The sequence below is a fragment of the Quercus suber genome, unplaced genomic scaffold (genome assembly GCF_002906115.3).
Source record: "Quercus suber isolate HL8 unplaced genomic scaffold, Cork oak 2.0 scaffold_679, whole genome shotgun sequence".
Classification (NCBI taxonomy): Eukaryota; Viridiplantae; Streptophyta; class Magnoliopsida; order Fagales; family Fagaceae; genus Quercus; species Quercus suber.
The window spans coordinates 228,618-243,016 of record NW_027070120.1 but is presented as its reverse complement, the minus strand read 5'-3'; the positions used below and the strand labels follow the sequence as shown (position 1 = coordinate 243,016).

At 36.4% G+C, this 14,399-nt stretch overlaps 2 protein-coding genes across 2 annotated transcripts; one reads left to right on the top strand and one right to left on the bottom strand.

Annotated features, from left to right (window-relative positions):
* Positions 1 to 353: 353 nt before the first annotated feature.
* On the top strand, positions 354 to 8,551 carry LOC112035964 (sodium/proton antiporter 1). The gene is made up of 10 exons (XM_024068786.2): positions 354 to 904; positions 1,667 to 1,843; positions 1,977 to 2,105; positions 3,395 to 3,571; positions 4,241 to 4,347; positions 5,412 to 5,532; positions 6,524 to 6,585; positions 7,249 to 7,551; positions 7,780 to 8,074; positions 8,157 to 8,551. The coding sequence occupies exons 1-10, from the start codon at positions 656 to 658 to the stop codon at positions 8,274 to 8,276; spliced, it is 1,740 nt and encodes a 579-aa protein (XP_023924554.1). The 5' UTR covers positions 354 to 655; the 3' UTR covers positions 8,277 to 8,551.
* Positions 8,552 to 10,233: 1,682 nt separating this feature from the next.
* Positions 10,234 to 14,174, bottom strand: LOC112035938 (D-3-phosphoglycerate dehydrogenase 1, chloroplastic). Its single transcript, XM_024068762.2, has 5 exons — positions 13,529 to 14,174; positions 12,275 to 12,651; positions 12,088 to 12,198; positions 11,904 to 11,999; positions 10,234 to 11,148 (listed from the first exon to the last, which is right to left on the bottom strand). The coding sequence occupies exons 1-5, from the start codon at positions 14,076 to 14,078 to the stop codon at positions 10,477 to 10,479; spliced, it is 1,806 nt and encodes a 601-aa protein (XP_023924530.1). The 5' UTR covers positions 14,079 to 14,174; the 3' UTR covers positions 10,234 to 10,476.
* Positions 14,175 to 14,399: the final 225 nt, after the last annotated feature.

Here is a 14,399-nt window from a genome sequence, read left to right as displayed (position 1 = left end):
GTAATTGCTTCAGTTTTTTCATCTATCCAAGTGTAATAACTCTCTAATATCTATACATGTTTGTAAGTTTTTAAGAATTATTTCATGAGAATCATTACAGTTTACGATTTGTTGAGAGATAGTTTCCAATTTGTTGAAAGATAGTTTCAATTTATAATGTCTGTTTTTTATAATGTTCTTCGTTATCAAATTAAGACATTAATTAATTTTTGCTATACCTAGAGATTAAACACTAAATTTCTTGTGTAAATTATTATTAAATTATTTTAGTCACTAAATTGTTAACTTTACTGTTATAATTATGAACTATGCGTAAAGTTTAGTAATAAAATTAGCTAAAGGTGAATGGTGTAGCCTTACTCCGAATCAGTGACCGTTCCCTTCTGCAAAGAGTTTCTCAGTCACCCAGAGACATATAACCAAAGCAAATCCCATGTCCCATGACCGTATCTAAGTTGACCCACAAATCCAAGACCAAGAAAAAATCACTGCTTCCACTCCCATTTCCACTCCTTCCACCGAATCCCATTCCATGCAACTTGGAATAACAAGACAAGAACAACAGTACTACTGAGTCACTGACCCAAACCCCCCCTCTTCTTCTTCTTCTCCTTCAATCCTTAACACCTCTCCTTGAAAACTCAGCTTTGCTCCAATGGCTTCCCTCTCAATCTCAATTGGGACCCACTTATCTTCAACCGGCCATTTCAAGAACTGTTCACTTCCTCAAACCCAAAACTCAGTTCCTTCCCATCATTGCTTTGGCTCATCTCTGTGTAGAACCAGAGGTTCAAGATTGCTAGGCAATGGGGTTCTTGCTAGAGCTGAAGATAAGGCCAGAGGCTCTACGTCTTCTTCTTCGTCTCAGCCTCAACCAAACTCTAACTCTGAGAACCCGCTAGAGGTTATTCTTGTTCATTCTTACTACAAAATTTTCACTTTTTTAGAGTACCCATTTGGTGATTTCTCTAGATTATGAGTTTGAATGAGTGATTTTGGTGAAGTTCGGTGCATTGAATTAATGGGCTTCGGGAAAGTGATGAAAATTTTATTTTTGTTTTGTAGTTCTTTTAGGATTTTTCCTATATACATAGTTACAGTTACTAACTTAGGTGTTGTACTTAAGGTTCTTCAATTAAGTTTAACTACATGGCTGCATAGTCCAATAAGTCACATGTTTGAATTTAATTGTAGAGAAGATAACACTGTTTGCACTGTTATCTTCTCTACAATTAAATTCAAACATGTGACTTATTGGACTATGCAGCCATGTAGTTAAACTTTAATGGATGAACTTAAGGTACAATACTTAAAGAATTGTACCTAAGTTTTTCCCTTTTAATTAAACTAATATTTGGTTAAAACCCTGGATGGTGGGATTTAAATTGCATATTTGGTAATAGTACCAGTATATGCATTTGTTATTTTGGCAAATTAATGTCATGTCATCATGGCAATGGGATTTCGTTTTGCTTAAGTTAGATGTGCTGCTTTCCAAGATAGCACATTAGTTGCTGTTGCCAATCATGAAAATCTAAGAAAAGAAAAATCTTCAAATTATAATGTGAAGATTTCAATTTAATGTGTTTCAATATTGTTATCATTAATATAGAGCTTATATATTTTCTGCTAATACTTCAAAATTGACCCTTTAGCATGTTATCAGGAGCTGACACAAAAATCTGGATCATGTGATCCTTTATGTTCACTAGACGAAATAAGTTCAAGCGATTTTGAAGCCACTTACCAGCCCAAGACTGATTTGCTGAAAGCTCTTGCAGTAATTGCAGCAACTGCAACAGGGGCAGTAGCAATTAACCAATCATGGGTTGCTGCAAATCAGGTCCATTTTTGTTTTTTTGAGCTATCTTTTGTTTTGTGGGTTTCCTGTGATAATTACCTGCCTTTCAGGAAAAAGTGAACTAATTGATCTTGAGTTATAACCTTGGTTGTTTTGATCGTGTCTTGTGACATAGGATGTTGCGATGGCATTGCTATTTGGAATAGGATATGCAGGCATCATTTTTGAAGAATCTTTAGCTTTCAATAAAAGTGGAGTAGGATTACTGATGGCTGTGAGCTTATGGGCGGTGCGTAGCATTGGGGTAAGATTCTTTCTCACTACTTGAAATTAATGACATATTATCTAGCCACAACCCGTTGATGATTCCTTCTATGATATAAGTTTTAGTGGCAAGGAAGGCTTCATATATCCAAGTAGGCATTTATGGGCTGTTTTCAGTTGATATATCCTTTTCTAATGTGGAGTTCCTCGGCATAGTAATGTAAATTAAACAATGCTATAGACAAAACAAAATTACAAATTTCACTACTTGGGGAGGTGACAAATTGTGATTAGTGCAACATCACTTTCACTAGGACCACCATTAACATCGGTTTAATTGATGAGTTTGTTACTTCATTTGGTGTTGAGATTAAGACATCAAAGTTGCTTATGGGCTGATTAATTCTTCTGCCAGATATTGATAATAAAAAATATGGTTACTTATGATATGAAATGAGATCAAACTTTTGTACACTTCTGTTAATTTTTAGCTTTAGATATGACAGGTGCTGAATTGAATTCCCACCCCCCCCCCCCCTCCCCCCCACCTCCCTAAAACAGTATATTCAAAGTGTTGCTCTTTTGTGAGTTTAAAGTGGTTTTTTTTTTTTTTTCCTTTTTTGATCTAGTTTACACTCCGATGATCCTGAAGTCATTTTGGACTTTTTTTTTTTTAAATGTAATAGAGATTAGGGTAAGGCTTCCTTAAAGTTAAGTATTATTTCTACTCTTACCAGTCAAATTCGAATCATTTAAGAATATCTATACATTGATGCTACTTTGGGAAATCTAATTCATAAATATTTTTCATTCAGACCAACCTTGCTAGTTGGATGCATTGGCTAGGCCCTATACCAGTTCTATTTCTTCTTCTTTCTTAGTTACTTTGTGTGTGTCGGGACCATCTTGTCTATGTTTTATTCATAGATATGTATAAGGAACAATTTTTAGTATTATTGTTTATCTCTAGATAGAATCATTTATATGGAAAAAGGAATTTTTTTCCCCCCAACAACAGCCCCCATGGGCAAGAGAGATGAGGATATTTATGTCTGATGATTCTTATAAACTTTTTATATGTTTGGTATTGTGAAATAATAGCTTTTTCTCGCAAGTTGTCATCTGAAATAAACTTATTGTATGTATTTAATGTTACTGCTAATGTTTCTAGTGCAATCTACTTTCTTTATCCTTTTATACAAACTTCACGGTCTTAATGCCTCTTACTACAATGATGTGGCTACATCTGTTAAAAACGTATTGGTTGCAATGTGGGGTTTTTTTTTTTTTCAATTTTAATTACTTTGTGTAGGCGTTTGACTTGTGTAGGCTCCTTCAACTGAAATAGCTGTTTCAGAGCTAACGAATGCATCTGCAGAAGTCAGTGAAATAGTATTTTTCTTGTTTGGTGCAATGACCATTGTGGAGATAGTTGATGCTCATCAAGGTTTTAAGCTGGTTACCGACAATATAACCACCCGAAAGCCAAGGACTCTCCTCTGGGTGGTGAGTGCTCTATTTTTGCTGACATAACCATATTAACTAATGTTGAAGTTTTAACATATCAAATTTAATCTTGACATCTAAACTAACATTTTTTTCCCTATGGTCCAAGGTTTTGGTCACTCATGGTATTGGTATTCGGTTTGGTGGTCAACAAAAGCCTTGGAAAATTATGAAAAGAAAGGATAGATTGATAAAAACCTTGGGCAAATCAAGTTGTCTGTTCACTGTAGTCCAAACTTCAGTTTCTATTATACATCAATCGAATAACTTGGATTAGTTGGTATATAGGGGTAGTTTATCCATGTCCCTTAGCGAACATTGCTTGTCAGCATCATTCCTTGATGCTGAAGTGTTTCCCCTGCTGATTCATCAAAAAATGGAATTGCTATTCTTCTCTTTAAGTTAAATGCTACACAGAAATTATTAGCTAATTTTCTATCATAATTATGATATTTAGTCCCTCTTTCATTAAGAAATTCCAAAATATTGAATTTTCTAATTTTAATTTTTATAGAAATTAGCTATAACTTGTCTTATTCCACCAATGCATTTCTCTGCAGGGACCTTAGTGGTCTATTTGATTCTAAATCTTCCTGTATCAGCCTTTTCCTTCTACACTACAATTTCCTTATCTGTTAATGAAGTTTGACACAGTCATGAAAATTGCAGATTGGTTTGGTGACTTTTTTCCTTAGTTCGGTCCTTGATAACCTGACGTCTACCATTGTCATGGTTTCTTTATTGAGGAAACTAGTACCTCCATCAGAATTTCGCAAGTATGAGCTGGCTATTACTCTATTTTATCTCATGTGATTTAAATCTTCTTGAGATTTGCATTTCATTAGTCTCTTGTCATGTATTGAATTTCAACAGTTCATTCAAACAAAAATATTCACTACAGTATTACAAGTTTGAGTTCTCCTGTACCATCCTCAAAAACTATATGAAATTAGGGTGTTTAGCCTAGCTGTGGTTCTCAAATGTAGCTTTTTCGTAATTATTTTCTTGAGAATGCATTTCAGGAATATTTGTTAATGGTGGATCTCTTAATTCAGCGCATTTCCAAGGGGGGTTGTTTTGTTTGTGTATCTTACTTATAGTATCAGAAAGCGTGGAGGCTTGAACCAGGAAATTTAGCTTTGATACCATATTAACCAAATAGTTTCTCTAAAAGCTTAAAATGATGGGCATGGGTGTGATTTATATATTGATATGCTCCTACAATCTTAATACTTACCAAAGTACAAGATGGTTATCATGAAGAATGTGGAGTTAGCTGTCACATCAGCAAGGAAGATAAAGAATTAAAGATCCTATCCTCGATCTTTATCTACTAGGGGTTCTCTAATATGATAGATAGGCTTTCTCTTTGTCACTGCATATTCCGACCATGTACTTACCTTATCTAAGCCACAATCTTAGAAGACATGACTGGTAGAAGGCTATTTGAAAGTAAATACTTATGAAATGTACATCATCTTTTTATTTCTTTCCAGAATCAAGGACATAAGAATGTGCAAAACTTCAGAGAATTTAATGCCTTCATAGTCATGAACCTTATCTTAACTAAAAATGTTTAAGAGGTATGCTGTTAAAGTGCAGATAACGATATCATAACAGGATAATTGTGTTTCTCAGACGCTTTTATCTACTACCTTGTCCAAATAGCTTGACCTTAATGGGTTTAAGGAGACCTCTGCTACATTGAAACTGGCTGTGTGCTTGCTATCTTATCTCTTCTCAAAAACTTTAGATCAAGTCCTTGCTAATCATATTTTTCATTTTCAATTATTGATTTTATTGATAAATCTCCATTTTCTGATTCAGATTTAATTGACAGGCTTCTGGGAGCTGTTGTTGTGATAGCAGCAAATGCAGGTGGTGCATGGACTCCCATAGGTGATGTTACCACTACTATGCTGTGGATACATGGTCAGATATCAACTTTGCAGACAATGAAGGTCTTTTAATTCTAACTAAATCATCACATGTACAGAATATGCCTGCATTTATGTGTTACATTGTCCATATATGGGACTAATGCATGATGCGTGTGATTTATTCTCACCAAGGTATTCATTATACTGTCTTGATACAATACATTTCATGCTGCTGTTGCATATTTAATCCAATGAGATCCAACCAAAACATTTGCATTAGCTGACTGTCTTCCCCTAATGTCACTAAAACGTAATAGAATATAAATTTTTTGAATTTTATGACCTGACTGCAGTACTAGGAGTTCGGTTCACAAACTGGATATGTGTGTGGTTGGATGAGCATGTGTGCTTGCGTGTTCCAAGTAGCTAAATATACATTATGTAAAAGGTGAAGCTTGCAAGATTTTAGTGTTTAATGTAATCAACTCATACTTGCTCTCTCTTTATCTGCTGCATGTGTCTGAGAAAGAGAGCTAAGCAGGGTCCTATCATGAGCTGGTCCAGTTGAATCTATGTTGAAAAAAATTGGGGGTGTAAATGCTGTAAAATGTGAGTTAACTGTAGTGGTGAAAAACTCTTTTTTGTTCAAACTTTAGACTTCAGGTATGTTAAGCTTTTGTAACTCTCGGAGTTGAAATTTCTCCTGTAAATTTATGGAATTCACTTTTTTAATAAAAGTTAATTTTATTGATGATGATTTTAAACTACAGCAAAGTTGAGTGTCAATCACTTCACTCATAAAATCTACTCTGCAATGATGAAATTTTAAACACCTTTATATATATATATATATATATGGGGAAGGAAACCTGTTTATGATTAGTGATAAGAAAAGCTTATAAAGCATTTGGTTAAAGTTTAGCACTACCCAGCTGTGGCTCTTTCAATGCCAGGTCCTTAAATCACTTGAGATATACTTGTTCAATTGCGGTGACTGGGAATGTTTAATTACAGAAGCATAGTGCTGAAATTAAATAAAGAGTTCCCATTATAGCATTTTCTTTTGTTACAGGACTTATTTGTACCTTCAGCTGTTTCTCTAGCTGTCCCACTGGCTCTTATGTCCCTGACTAGGTACTCTTCTTGCTATGGTTGTTAAAATCTAGATTTAAATTGTAAAACCTTATGATTCTATAATCCCAACTCCATCAAACAATCCGAAACGCTTTAAAAAACACCATGTAGTAGAATCTGGTGGAATAATAACCATTCCTTAGTCTCAAACCATGGTGGAATCTAGATTTAAATTGTAAATATCTATATTTTAATTAAGATCTTATGTACTTTTCAATTTAATAGAAAACTTTTATCATCTTGTGAGCTGTGATTTTATGTGCTTATCTAAAATATTGATATTGTTAATAAGAACATGCTTACATATTATTCTATATACGCTGTATCAAATTTTAATTGCAAGGATGCAGGATTTGGACCTTAACAAATTATCTATAACTGGTAAACAAAAAGTTTTGCCTTTCGAGCTACATTCCAAACTATTCTACTTCTAGAATTTGTTAATATAAGATGATAATTTTTTATAGTTATTAAACATAATGTGTCAAATCTTACAATTCCCCAATCCAATTTTACAATCATTCAGTGATCCTGGGATCTGGGTTTAAACAGTCTTGCTTCTTGTATTGTCAAAGCAAAGCCAGTGAATTTTAGTTTAGAAAGGCTAGGTTTAAGTTTTTGGATTATGGATGATGTGATATGAGTTTCTCTTCTTCCGTCCAGTGAAGTTAATGGATACGGACAGGACTCTTCCAATGTTATGGCATCTGAACAGATGGCTCCCCGAGGACAGCTTGTTTTTTTTGTAGGTATTGGAGCTTTGATTTTTGTTCCAGTGTTCAAGGCCCTAACCGGTTTGCCTCCTTTTATGGGTATCCTGCTTGGACTTGGAGTTCTTTGGATTCTAACTGATGCTATCCACTATGGTGAATCTGAAAGGCAGAAGTTAAAAGTGCCACAAGCTTTATCACGGATTGACACTCAAGGAGTTCTTTTCTTCCTTGGAATACTTTTGTCCGTTAGCAGGTGAATACGGAACACATTTTGAACTTGTGTGTTTCATGTACTCTTATGCTATATATTATATTGTTAGATATAGTAGCTGTATTTATGTCTCTGGAAGAATTATAATCAAGATATTTATGATATGTTAATCTGATTTCCTAAAAAACATTCTTGGATACATATACACATGAGATATGCTAAGTTATTACTTCTGCATTATAACAAACTTGTTTTTTTTCCTTCCCCTAGCCTTGAGGCTGCAGGGATTCTTCGGGAATTGGCAAATTACCTTGACGCTCACATTCCTAGTAGTGAAGTGATTGCCAGTGCAATAGGAGTCGTATCAGCAATTATAGATAATGTTCCACTGGTTGCAGCAACGATGGGGATGTATAACCTCACCTCCTTCCCCCAGGATTCTCAGTTTTGGCAGTTGATTGCATATTGTGCTGGCACTGGTGGATCAATGTTAGTTATTGGCTCAGCAGCTGGAGTAGCATTCATGGGAATGGAAAAGGTGGACTTCTTTTGGTACTTACGGAAGGTATGGACTGCTGTGTAGTGACATTTTATTGACTAAGCTTTTCTTTTTCTTTTAGTAAAAGAAGTCATTCTTCTTTGTGCAGGTGAGTGGTTTTGCTTTTGCAGGTTATGTTGCTGGTATTGCCGCCTATCTAGCGATACATAATCTCCCCATCTCCCTACCTACAACTGTAGCTCAGGTTCCTTTCCTTTCTGGTTCATAAACTATAGAGAGCTTTTGCTTGGATGTTTCCCTGGCTTCAAACAAGGCGTAAAAAAATGTTGCAATTCACATTAGTCTAGTGAAGATTGAGAGCACCTGGCTGTTTGGAATGTGGACATGGTTTTTTGAGATATAGAAAGTCAAAGGAAGACCAGTGGAAAAGATAGGTTGAGATCATTTTGACCTCATGTCAATCAGATTTACAATATGATGAATTCAGTGAGAAATGTAAATAATATGCTTTATATCCAACAAGGCTTACTTTCAAGGTTAGAATGATTGGGGTAATATTAGGGGTGTCAAATGGGTGGGTTTTGATGGGTTTGGGGTGAGCATAATTGGATTGGGTATATAAAACCCATTCACCCATTAAAACCCTTTGAACTAATTACTTCTAACTCAAATCCAACCCAACCCAATTATAATGGGTAAACCCTAATTCACTCAATTACCCAATTATTAAAATTATCAAAATGCCCCTAAAGTGAAAATGACCAAAGTACTAAAATATTTTAGTTTGCATTTTTTAAATGGCACATCAACATTTTGATTTTTTTTTTTTTTAAAGCCACGCTAGAAAATTAAAAATAAAATTTTGAATTTATAATGTTTTAAAATTTAATTAAATTAATTTTTTAAATCTTAAACTTTGAAGCTGCTGAAGCTGAAAAAAACCATTTTTGATTTTTTTATGAAACAAACACAAACTCTCACACACACACACACTCGCATACTCAATCGTAGATGTCTTGTTTTTCCACAGCATAATAATTACTCTTCTTACATTTCGTTTTCCACACAGACTTCATTTCCCAATTCTCATCATTACCCCTTCTCTCTCTCTCTCTCTCTCTCTCTCTCTCTCTCTCTCTCTGTTGTGATCTAAAGAAAAATCATATCAAGATTCTAAATCAATGTTAGTTTTGAAGTTGAAGGAAAGAAAAAACAAAAATAAAAAAAAATACCCGAAGCAGAATGGAGGTTGGAGGCTGCTGCAGCCAGCATCAGAGGTGGGGTAGGTAGATCAAGTACGGCGGTGGCAACAACTGGAGGTGCGTGAACTCTAGGTCAGTCTCTGCCTCACTAGGTTGATCAGCTGGTCAGTGGGTGTGGGTCAATGGCAGTGAGGTGAGTTTCACAAGGTGGACGACGACTATGGTGGCGATGGCAGTGGCTTGGATGGCGGCAGCATGGTTGGCAAAGTCACTCACTCTCATCACTCTCTCGATCTCTCTCTCTCTCTCTCTCTCTCTCTCCTTGAATCTTATCTTCTTTTTTTTTTTTTTTGAATTAGGCTGCTGAAGCTATTGGGTTTCTGACTAAAAGGGATTAGGGGCCGAGAAAATAAGGAAAAATGAAAACCCTCGTGTAACACTGAAACATCTGTGGGTTGGTTTTTTTTTTTTTTTTTTTTTAATGGGAAGGACTAATTTGAATTTGGGTATATTGTTTTTGGATTAAATGAGGTTCAATTGGTTTTTAGTTAAAACCCAATAATCACTGGGTTTAATTGAGTTGATGCTCATTTAACCTAACTAATAATTGCATGGGTTTGAGTTTAATTAAAGTGGGTAGATTTAGGTGAACAAATGAGTTTAGACTTACTTTGCCACCCCTAGTTAACATCAATGTTTCCGTTTCTACTCCTTTATAACAATAGACAATTGCAAAGTACGCATCTTTGAATATAGTGATGTATTTGCAAGAAGTTTAACTCGACTTTCTTTTAAGATGTATTTTTGAAGCAGTAAAGAAAATTAAATATGGTTAAGACAGCTTGCATTTCAGCGAGCCCTCCTTGCATTCTTTACAACTCCTAAAGAAATCAGTATTATCAGTAGAGAAATTCCAAGAAAAAACTCATCAATCAGCCATCATGGTTGAATACTTAAAACCTCTCCATGCAAAAACAAAATTAAAATTTTCCTGGAAAACGACTGCAACACTACACCAAGACAGAACCAACATGCATCCATTAAGTAATACGATTACAACTAGGCAGATAAAAACAGAAAATTGAATTTAGCAACTTGGCAACTCAATGCAGTACAAACCTTTCATCGCAAAGCTAATTTATTGTTCTTCCTTTCCATCAAGCTACAACACTCATAGAAACTATCAAAATCGGAACTAGGATGTGGTTATGACTAATACCACGCATCCAAAAAGGAAAAAGAAATATGTAGTAATTGTGATCCACACTACAACTTGAGAAAAACAAACTCTTCAATGGCCGAAACTTCACCAATCTTCTTCAAAGCTTGCTTGCTTGGTTGGTCATCAACACCAATTGCCATTACAGCTTGCTTTCTAGGGGCAATCCTTCCCACACTCATAAAGCTGACATTCACATTCTCCTCACCCAAAATGCTCCCAACTGTTCCAATCATACCTGGCTGATCGACCTGTCTGCAGAGTAAAATACTACCTTCCAAGCTGACATCAACTTCGAAAGATCCTACCCTTGTCAGATGGGGAATCCCATCCTTCACCCGTCCCTCAACCTTAATCTCCCCAGAATCTGATATTGCAGAGGCAAATTTGGATTCCACATTCGCAATCTGGACTTGGATGAAATCAAGTGGGCTCTCAGGTGAACCATCTAGAACAATTCTCTCCTCTGATATCCTCAGACCTCTCTGCTTGGCAGTAAAATCAGCATTAACCAAATTCACAAACACACTAGATATTGGCTCAATGATACCCTTGGTGATCATGGCACGAAGAAGCCTGGTGTCAAGATCATCAGGAGCTCTAGCAGAAGCATATGTCACTTTAACAGTTTTCACACCACTTCCTCCTGCTACTAATTGCACAGCAAGTCTCCCCAGCTTCTCAGCAAGTACAACATATGGCTTCAGCTCTGATAACACCTGAACATAGAAAAGGAATGACAAAACATGAGGTTTTTGTGCTCCTTATAGCTAAAATTCACTTCAAAGTTGAAAGAAAACAACCAAGATGCCGCTTTCTTAATAGTACAAACACAATGCATAATTAATAGCCATCGGCCATTATTTGGCAGACAAGGCATATGGCTAGTTTTTTATTCTTGTAGTTACCATTAACAATAAATCTAGAAGTTAGGCATATAATTTGCATGCACCACAATGGGTATGTTCCTGATACTGCCTGTATTAGCCTGTCAATCTAGTTACCATGAATTTCCAATCCTGCAATCATTTCCTAACCATATTTTGAGATAAGGGAGACAGTTAAATGAACAGTTTCCAGCATTTAACCCTGAACCGGAAACATAGGCTGAGAGAAACTACTTCAAAATCACAATAACTATTAAATGAGCTGAAAAGTCCAGGCTTTATTTGGTGGGGAGAGAGAATATCCATTTTTTGCATTCTTATTTTTCCCCAAAAAGCTCTTTTGTTTCTCCGTTTGTATCAGTGATTCTTCTATCTTTAATAAACCTATTTACTACTTATCGCAAAAAGCAGAAAGGAATTTAGATTGTGCTGCATAAACTAATATGTAAATGATGGTGGGACCACATTATATACTAAAAGTCTAAAATACAATTGATATAAAATACCAGATCCTGACACTGTAAGCAAAATAAAGATACAATGATTTTTTTTTTTTTTTGGATAAGTAAATAAAGATACAATGATACCTCTGCAGGAACCATTGGTGCATTGACTGCAGTAGCAGCAAGCTCCCCTCTAAGGGCTCCCACAACAGCTTCAGCTATTTCAATGGCCACCCCTTCCTGAGCATCAAACCCAAATATTATCAGTTTACTTGGTCAGAGAAAAAATAAAGCTAGTAAAACTGTAAATCCTGTTCATTAGACACACCTGAGCTTCCATTGTACTGGCACCAAGATGAGGAGTTGCAGTAACATTCTCGTGCAGAACCAACTTATTGTCTGCTGGTGGTGGCTCCTTTGTGAAAACATCAAGTGCAGCCTAAAACAAAGAGACCATGTCATTGACTTTCTTCAACCGTAAGATATATGTGAATCAAGTATGAGAATGTAAGAACCTGAGCAACAATTCCAGCATCTAGTGCCCTCACTAGTGCATCTTCATCGATTACTCCTCCACGAGCAACATTGACAATTCGAACTCCTTTCTTCATCTTTGCAAAAGTATCGTCATTGAGGATCTTTGATGTAGTAGGTGTAAGAGGCATGTGTAGAGAGATGAAATCTGCAGTTGTTATAGCTTGATCAAAACTCACAAGCTCCACACCGATTGCACGAGCACGATCTGCCGGGGCATATGGATCGTGTGAAATCACATGCATTCCAAGCCCCTTAGCACGCCTGGCAACTTCTGATCCAACCTTTCCGAACCCCATCACTGCAAGTGTTTTCCCCACAAGGGAAACACCTACATATTTATTCCTCTGCCATTTTCCTGGATTAACCAAATTGTGTTAAATAAGTCTCGATGTGTCTTCACTACAATTTGAAGCTAATAGCTTCAGAATATTCACAATTACTAAACTATGATATGACAAATTAATATAGAAATACAGCTTATACAGAAAAACGCCAGAGACCAACTAGGAAACAATCACACACTTTTTTTTTAAAATCAGATTCTTCATAAATGGGTGGAATTTCATCCACAAGTAACTCTAAATTAAAAGTTGCCCACTAGGTGGCTCAAGAGTAAAGAATCAAGATACATTAGCCACATGTTGAACTAAGCTTAGCATGGAAATTTCTCTAAACCCCAAACAAGAAAATAATTTCCAAGAACAAAAAACAAAGTATAAGGAATTCTCCCTCCTGGGTATGTGCATAAACAGCTTAGCTCGTCAGGGGTAAATACCCTGAATATACCCGGGACTGGTTTTCTAAAGAAAGGTTTTTCCTTTTATATATATATTTAATAAAAAAAAAAGCCCTTCAATTTAAAATTTTCAACCAAAAAAAAAAAAATATCCAGCGAAGATGAAATCTTTAAACCAAAGAGTATGCATGTAAGAAACAATAAGAGAGTGATAACCAGCATGCAAAATCAACATTTTAAAAAGCATATCTATTAAGAGAGAGAATATTCGCCTAAAATCTTTGATCTTTTTTGTACCATCAATAAAATCAAGCCTATAAAAAAAATAATTCCAGAATCTAAAATAAAAGGAAAGAAAGCAGATCTGCAAAAGAAACTATTTTCAAAAGTACTTTTTTTCCTGCATTTCAAAGCAAAAAAGCACTTAAACCAAAATAACTATTCGACGAAATGCCACAAAGAAAAATAATCTTATTAAACATTATTATTCACTGACCAGCTTTCACAGAAGCATCGGCTTGAGCAACGTTCCTAGCCATGGCAGCCAAGAGAGCAATACCGTGCTCGGCGGCGGCGACGGTGTTAGCCGTGGGCGCGTTGACTACCAAGCAACCGTGCTCGGTCGCCGCCGCCAGATCCACATTGTCGATCCCGACGCCGGCTCTTCCAACCACCTTGAGCCTCCCAGCGGACGATTCAAACACCTCGCGGCTAACCTTCGTCCCGCTCCGAACGATGATCGCGTCACAGAGCGAGATCTTGGTGCAGAGCTCTTCGGGACTGAGATTGTAAGAGCAATCCACGTTAGCAAACTCTTTGAGAAGCTTCAGCCCAGCCTCGCCGAGCTTCTCAGCCACCAAAACCGTCGGCTTCGCGTCCAAAGAGCCAGAAGCCTTAACGATCACCACCAAGGGCTTCGAGAATCGCCGGCTAGGACGGAGAGCTACGGAGAAAGCCGAGCTGAGTGACTGTCTGGAAGACAGCGACAACGACGGCGTTTTGAGAAATGGAGTTGTTCGGAGAGTTTGCGATGCTGACGTGGCCATTTTACGGTGGCGGCGGAGTATAAAGAAATGTATAAATTTGGTGACTATAGATTTTATTATTATATGATGAAGTGAAGTGGTGGGAGAGATGTACGCGGTGTGGTATTTATATATGGTGTCACTGGGGTTTTGGTAGGTGGAGATCCGAATCTCAGGGTTTTTTGTTTTTTGTTTTTTTTTAAATTGTGCTGGAAGGAAATCTAAACTAAATATAAATTTTTTTTACTTACCCGGAAAATATGTAAACCAAACACCAATGTTTTAGGCGACGCGCTAGAGGTGGTGAGAGTGAGACTGAGATTTTAATATTAGGTCTGGTAA